Source organism: Orycteropus afer, unplaced genomic scaffold (genome assembly GCF_000298275.1).
Source record: "Orycteropus afer afer isolate SDZICR_OR568_19922 unplaced genomic scaffold, OryAfe1.0 scaffold00703, whole genome shotgun sequence".
Lineage (NCBI taxonomy): Eukaryota > Metazoa > Chordata > Mammalia > Tubulidentata > Orycteropodidae > Orycteropus > Orycteropus afer.
The window spans coordinates 629400-636992 of NW_006922290.1; the positions used below are offsets into that span (position 1 = coordinate 629400).

The following is a 7593-nucleotide window of genomic DNA, read 5'->3' on the forward strand; positions in this document are numbered from 1 at the left end:
AAAAATACCACTTGGGTGTCAGTATTGACAATGCCCTTTCTCCATCTTAAAGACCCAGTGGGTCCCCTGTCTTTCTAGCACAGGGGTGCACTGGGGCAAGGGTGGTATCCAAAATCATTGCAGAACCTCCAGAATCCAGCTGTTCCTGAGGGGAAAGGAAAGAAATGCCTTTAGCATGAGGACTGTTTGGGGGAGGGGCGAGAAGAGACAAGTCTCTGAAAAATAAAGCAGCCACCAGAGCTGCTTCTGGGCTTCTCCAGGAATCTGAGCTGCTGGATTTGCTCACTGATAACCTTAGTCTGCACAGCCAAGACCTGGAGACACGATCACAGCTTCCAGGGGTGGGAGACAGGAGGGAGTGGGTTTGAGGGGAGGGCCTGAGGAGGATCCACCGTATGTGTTCCACCCCATGAGGATTGCCTGGCTCTTGCCCGGCTCTTGCCCCTCACTGAGCCCAGGAAAGCCAGGTGTGGGGTCTTTCATGTGATGTCGCCTCTCCCCCAGCGGAGGACCGAAGTAACTCGTATTTTGTGGTGGCCCTGGTGAAGCGGAACAGCTCCTACGCCTTCACCATGGATGAGCTCCGGGGCAAGCGCTCCTGCCACCCTGCCTTGGGCAGCCCTGCAGGCTGGGACGTCCCTGTAGGTGCCCTCATCCAGAAGGGCTTCATCCGGCCCAAGGACTGCGATGTCCTCACAGGTACCGCCCCCACTGGCCAGAGATATCAGGCTCCTCTTGGGGATTGGCTGGGGATGGTGATCAGCTTCCAGCGGGGACTCCACACAAAGACAGCATCTGAGACGTGATTTCCTGTTCCTCTTTGACACACACAATCCTTGCTCTTGGAAAGGTTGGGAAATATGCTTGGCCATTCTTAAAACACTCCAGGTGTCTGTCTAGTGATTCTTTGGAGATCCCTACCTGATATGATACCTACCTCCTACTCACCCAGAACCAGCTCTACCGGTCCTTATCACTGAGTGTGGAACTAGCCCCAGTGGGGGAGTGGGGTGTGTGCAAGGGTTCTGGTCCTGGCTATGTTACTGTACAGCCACGAGACTGTCCCCTAAGCATCTGGGGGATCTTGTTGGACAGTGACCAGACATCCACATAAGTACACAAGTGTCTACATAAGTGCTGAATCAAAGAGATGTTCACCAAGCACTTGCCATATGCCTGGTGCTATATGAGGCCCTTCTCATGGATTAAATCTTGTAACATTTGTGGTAAAAGGGAGGCAGAAGGAGGGTGCCGAGTTCCTTGGGCTGCCTGAACACATACCTCTGTCCTGGCTGGCACCTCAAGAGATAAACATTGTTTTTCTAACTACCCACTGAAGCACACAGAGGTATTGATTGGGGTTGGCTGCTCCCACTCCCAGAAAGCTCTGACTGGAACAGAATAGCTTATGAGGTGGTAAGCTCTCTGTCCCTGAGGGAGTCCAAGCAAAGGCTGGGTGACTACGTATCAGAGGTGCTGATGGGGTTCCTATATTCTAACAATCTCTCGTTCCCCTCCACCCCTGAAATTCGGACAAAAGGAGACTGCAGCTCTGAGCTGGGTGTGAAGTGGAGCAGATGGGTGGCCTTGGCTGTAGGGCCAGACAAGGCGGGCAGATTTGTGGGGGAGCGGCCCACCTCGTCTCTTCTCTGGCTTGCCCTGTCTACCACTGGCCCCTCCTCACAGCCCCTTCCCCTCCCACCCAGCGGTTAGTGAGTTCTTCAGTGCCAGCTGCGTGCCCGTGAACAACTATGAGAACTACCCATCCTCGCTGTGTGAGCTCTGTGTAGGTGACGAGCAGGGTCGCAACAAGTGTGTGGGCAACAGTCAGGAGAGGTACTACAGCTACAGCGGTGCCTTCAGGTACTCAGCCCCAAGCCTGCTGGTGCATCTGGGTTCAGGGCTGATGGCAAGATCCTCCTGCTCAATATGTGCCTTGTCTCCTTGTCTGCAGGTGCCTCGTGGAGAATGCTGGGGACGTCGCCTTCGTCAAGCACACAACTGTCTTTGACAACACAAATGGTGTGTGTGGGGACTTAGGCCAGAATAGGGCCAGATGTCCAACGGGGCTGTGTTCCAACACCTAGTACAATCCAGGCACTGGGTGTTGCTGGGCTTGGGGGCCTGAGTGGTCACTTGGACCATTGTGGTAAGAATAGACCAGGTGTGCAGAATACATGACAGCCTTTAAAACAACAACAACAACCTCACTGCCATGAAGTCAAGTCGATTATACTCATAATGACCCCTCCTTGGGTTTCCAAGATGGGTCTCTACAGAAGTAGATTGCCCGATCTTCCTTATGAGGAGTGGCTGGTGGGTTTGAATAGCCAGCCTTCTGGTTAGCAGTCAGATGCCTTAGGCACTACACTACCAGAGCTCCCATGATAGCCTTTATTGATCTGGGACTCAAGACCCCATCCTACCAAAACTCAATCTCAGTCAATTTGGAGAGAAATTACATTTATGTAATGTCAAGGTATATGAGTGGGGGAGGGGTGGCAGGGTCATCCATTCACTGCTCTCTGCATGCAAAGGCAGGGCCTGCCCCAAGATACATCACATAGGCTTTTAGTCAGAGGCTACCTTCCTGGGCTCCACCTGTGAGAAAGAGCCCAGGTATTCAGTTAGTATCCACCCTTCTCCCACTTCCAGAAGGAAAGAACCTCATATTCTCCCTCAGTCAGGGAATCTTCATCCTTTTTGAAGAAGGAGAGTCCCTGGGTAATGCAAACCATGCTCAGCTAACCAAAAGGTTGGTGGTTTGAGTCTACCCAGAGGAGCCTTGGCAGAAAGACCTGGTGATCTAGTTCTGAAAAATCAGCCACTGAAAACCCTTACAGAGCATTTCTACTCTGACACACATGAGGTCATCTTGAGTCTGAATTGACTCCTTGGCAACTGGTTTGGTTTTGAAGACAAGAGGCTGTTTCCCTTCAACATCTATTGTTTATATTTTCTGCATGCCTTGCCCACACCCCAGCCTTTGAAATATCAAATGCTGGGAGCTCTGGTGGCATAGTAGTGCCTAAGGCATTTGACTGGTTCAAACCCACCAGCAACTCCTTGGAAGGAAGATTGGGTAATCCACTTCCATAGAGATACTGCCTCCGACACCCAAGGAGGGGTCACTATGAGTTGAATCTCCTTGATGGCAATGAATGAGAGGCTGTTTTCTTCGTTCTGTCCTAGCACATCTCTTGTGGAAATTCAGCGCAGAAAGGCCTATCTTTGGGAATTGGCTAAGGGGAAGCATGCCATACAGGAGAAAAAACATAGATCCGTATCTTAAAACTCTGACCCTATCATGCCTGTGGAGGATACCATTTGGGTAACAGAGCTGGGAAGGTCTCCAGAGGCCTCCATGTTGCCCTAGCCCTGCCCCCCCCCACACACACACACACACACACAACCTTCCACCAAGCAGGACACTTGGGAAGCTCCCTTATGACGAGGGAGTTCTGCCTGGTCCCAGACCTATCTACCCCATGGTCGTGCGATGGACTCAAGTAAAGAGTGGGGCTAGGGAGGGTCTTAGGAGGCTCACCCATAGTGAGGCCTCTCAGCTTCATGTCCTACCTCACAGTGTGGCTCATTTTTCTTTTCTCTTTATCTCTACTCTTGGGCCCATGTCAAGTTCCTTCTGGAAGTGGGAGAAGGGTAGATACTAACTGACTACCTGCAAACACAAAAATTACGTATCTCCCAAGGGCTGTATTTCTCAGGATGCCCTGGGCCTGCTTCAGAATCACTGGGATGCTTGGTTAAAAATGTAGATTCCTGGGCCTGACCCTAGACCTACTGAATGAAATGGTTTGCACCTGGGGCCCTTAAAATTGCATTTTGGAGATTCACAGGTGATGTTATGCCACCTCTAGTTTAAGAATGTCAGTCTGTAGGGGAGACTGACATTCAGGAACCCACTTCACCCCAGGCCCAACACAGGTAGCACACAGATGGGGTTCTTTGCCTGGTAGTGGTCATAAACCTCAGCTTCCTCACCTGTAAAGTGAGGGTCAAAATACCCACCTTGTATTACTGTCATGAGGATCAAAAGAAAGTTTTTTAAATGCCTGTCACATAGCAAGGAGCTCTGGTGGTGCAGCAGTTAAAGCATTTGCCTGCTAACCAAAAGAGTGGCAGTTCAAACTCACTAGTTAGTCAGTGGGAGAAAGATGAGACAATCTGCTTCTGTAAAAATTTACAACCTTAGAAACTCCATGGGGCAGTTTTACTCTCTCCTATGAGTTCACTATGAGTCAGAATCGACTCAATGGCATTGGCTTTGTCACACAGCAAGTACTCAGTAACAGTTGTTACTGTTATTAGGTGCCATTCAGTTCCAACTCATAGCGACTCTACGTGCAACAGAAGGAAACACTGCCTGGTCCTGATCCGTCCTCACAGTCATTGCTATGTTTGAGCATATTGTTGCAGTCACCGTGTTAATCTATCTCATTGAGGGTCTTCCTCTTTTTCTTTCTTCCTCTACTTTACCAAGCATGATATTCATCTCCAGGGACAGGTCCCTCTGGTAACTTATCTAAAGTAAGTGAAATGAAATCTTACTATCCTTACTTCTAAGGAGCAAGCATTCTAGCTATACTTCTTCCAAAACAGATTTGTTCATTCTTCTGGCAGTCCACTATATTCTGATATTCTTTGCCAATACCATAAGTCAAAAGCATCAATTCTTTGGTCTTCCTTATTCATTGTCCAGCTTTTGAGTGCATATGAGGTGATTGAAAACACGTTGGCATGGTGCAGGCACATCTTAGTCCTCAGTGGACTAAGGTGGGATAGCCATAGCTACTCCTAATATTATTAGCGCAACTGGATTCTCTTGCCCTGGTGATAGCACAGTTGAAGAACTCTCCCTCAAGGGAAGGATTTTGAGGTCCAGGAGGATAGCAGCCTCTTTCTGTCTGTCTCTACCCTCAGGCCACAATCCTGAGCCCTGGGCTGCAGAACTCAAGTCTGAGGACTATGAGCTGCTGTGCCCCAATGGGGCTCGGGCCGAGGTGTCCCAGTTTGCAGACTGCAACCTGGCACAGATGCCGTCCCACGCCGTCATGGTTCGGCCTGACACCAACATCTTCACTGTGTATGGACTGCTGGATAAGGCCCAGGTGAGTCGGGGCTGGGACTATCTCAGTGGGGGTGGACAGCAGGAGGGAACCAAGCCCCCTCAGAGGCCTCAGTTGGCCTGGACCAGCCCTTGGGAGGAACTGAAGGAGCCTGGGGAAAGTTCTGTGAGTTTCATTTACCCAAGGACATTCCTCCAACACTATCCTTTCTGTCTCGTGTGTCAGTAATTTTTCCTTCTCAACTAGATTTCCATCAACATGCAAATATGTTATTGCCCCCATTTTTAAAACACAAACACACCTTTTCTTGGTCTCCATCCTCCTGCAGCTACTACCCTGCTCCCCTTTACAGAGAAACTCCAAAGTTATCTCTGCTCTGGAGTCGCCAGTTCCTCTGCTTCTATTCTCTTAAGGATGGAGACTACTGCAGACAGACCCCGCTAACACTGAGGCAACCCTTGTCAGGGTCACAGTGACTCCATGTTGCCAATCTTCATGGTTCTGGACCTCTCAGCAGCACAGCACACAGCTGACCCCACTCCTCCCATAAACACTTCTCCCCTCTTTGGCTCCCAGGTCCTCACAGAAGCCCAGCTCTCCTCCTGTCTCTCCTTGGCAGCTCTTCCTTGGTCTCCTTTTCAGCTGCTTTCTCCTCTCCATGAGCTATAAGTTCTAGAGTACCTTTGACTCAGTCCTAAGCCTTCTTCTCTGTTTACACACATGCCCTTCTTGCTCTCACTCAGACCTGCGTCATTAAATACCATCTATATGCAGATAGCTCCTAAATTTACATCATCAGTCCACATTCTTTCAACCCCAAACTTGTACATCCAACAGCTGCCTACTTGGCACTTCCATTTGTAATATAACAGGCATCTCCAGTTGAACAAGCCCAAAATTGAACTCCTTTTCCTCTCAGTCTTCCTAGTTTCATTTTGCAGCAATTCCAGCCTTCTCTGTATCTCAGGAGTCATCTCTGACTCCTTATTCTCACACTCGCAGTCCAGTCCCACGGCCAATTCTGTCGGCTGCACTTTCAAAACACATCTAGAATTTGATCTAGCTTATCACCTCCTCCAACCAGGGTTAGAGTTAGAACCCAGGCTGCATGGTGATGGAGCTCAAGTTCCTAACCTGTCCCTACCACCCTCACGCCTACTCCCTACTGACTTCAGAACCTCCCTGCCCCACCCACCAGCACCACAGATCTGAGCCAGCTGGCTTTCCATGCTTATTCCTAAGCAATACAATTATTTATGCTATTTTCATCTTTTCTACAGTCCCTCTATCCCAGAGTTCTTTACATTGATTGGGTCCCCAAGGGTTGAGGGAATTCCTCAACTCTGAAGTAACGTGGGGAATGCTGTGTGAAGGTACAGTTTTCTGGAAAGAAGCTGATATATCTCATCAGATCTTCAAGAGGACCCTTAAAAAAAAAAATTGCTGTGGCGTTGACTCCATTCACGGCAACCCTATGTGTACAGAGTAGAACTGATCCATAGAGTTTTCGTGGCTATAATCTTTTGGAAGCACATCTACAGACTTTCTTCTAAGGTGTCTCTGGGTGGGTTTATACTACCAACCTTTCAGTTAGTAGGCAAGCACTGGACAATTTGCCCTCCAGGGGACTCCAGAGGACCCATTGTTGTTGTTACTTGGTTCTGACTCACAGTGACTCCATGTACCACAGAATGAAACACTGCTTGGTCCTGGCCATCCTCATACTTGTTGCTATATTTGAACCCATTGTTGCAGCCACTGTGTCAACCCATCTTGTTGAGGGTCTTCCTTTTATTTTCATTGACTCTCTACTTTACAAAGCATGATGTCATTCTCAAGGGACTGGTCCCTCCTGATAACAGAGCCAAAGTATAAGAGATGAAGTGTGCCTATTCTTGCTTCTAAGGAGCATTGTGGCTGTACTTCTTCCAAGACAAATTTATTCATTCTTCAGGCAGTCTATGATATATTCAACATTCGTCATCAACACCGTAATTCAAATGCATCAATTCTTCTTCAGTCTTCCTTATTCATTGTCCAGTTTTCACATTTATGTGAAAATATCATGGCTTGGTTCAGGCACACCTTAGTCTTCAAAGTGACATCTTTGCTCTTAAACACTTTAAAGGTGTCCCTTGCAGCAGATTTGGCCAGTGTGAGATGACATCTGATTTCTTGACTGCTGCTTCCAAGGGTGTCATTGTGGATCCAAGTACAATGACATCCTTGACAGCCTCAATCTTTTCTCCATTTATCATGATGCTGTTTATTCAAAATCAGGTTTGAGGATTTTTGTTTTCTTTATGTTGAGGTGTAATGCATACTGAAAGCTGTAGTCTTTGATCTTCATCAATAAGTGCTTCAAGTCCTCTTTGCTGTCAGCAAGCAAGATCACGTCATCTACATATCATAAGTTGTTAATGAGACTTTCTCCAATCCTGATGTCATGTTCTTCTTCATATAGTCCAGCCTCTTGGATTATTTGCCCAGCATACAGATTGAATAA

The 7593-nt window shown here is 48.3% G+C and overlaps 1 protein-coding gene across 1 annotated transcript in view; it reads left to right on the forward strand.

Annotated features, from left to right (window-relative positions):
* The window catches only part of MELTF (melanotransferrin), a 31875-nt gene that overhangs the window by 22085 nt on the left and 2197 nt on the right, over nucleotides 1–7593 (forward strand). Inside the window, exons 11-14 of the mRNA XM_007957107.2 lie at nucleotides 505–699; nucleotides 1707–1863; nucleotides 1955–2022; nucleotides 4942–5129. Of these exons, the coding sequence (XP_007955298.1) occupies nucleotides 505–699; nucleotides 1707–1863; nucleotides 1955–2022; nucleotides 4942–5129 (608 nt within the window). The remainder of the gene's footprint in view (nucleotides 1–504; nucleotides 700–1706; nucleotides 1864–1954; nucleotides 2023–4941; nucleotides 5130–7593) is intronic.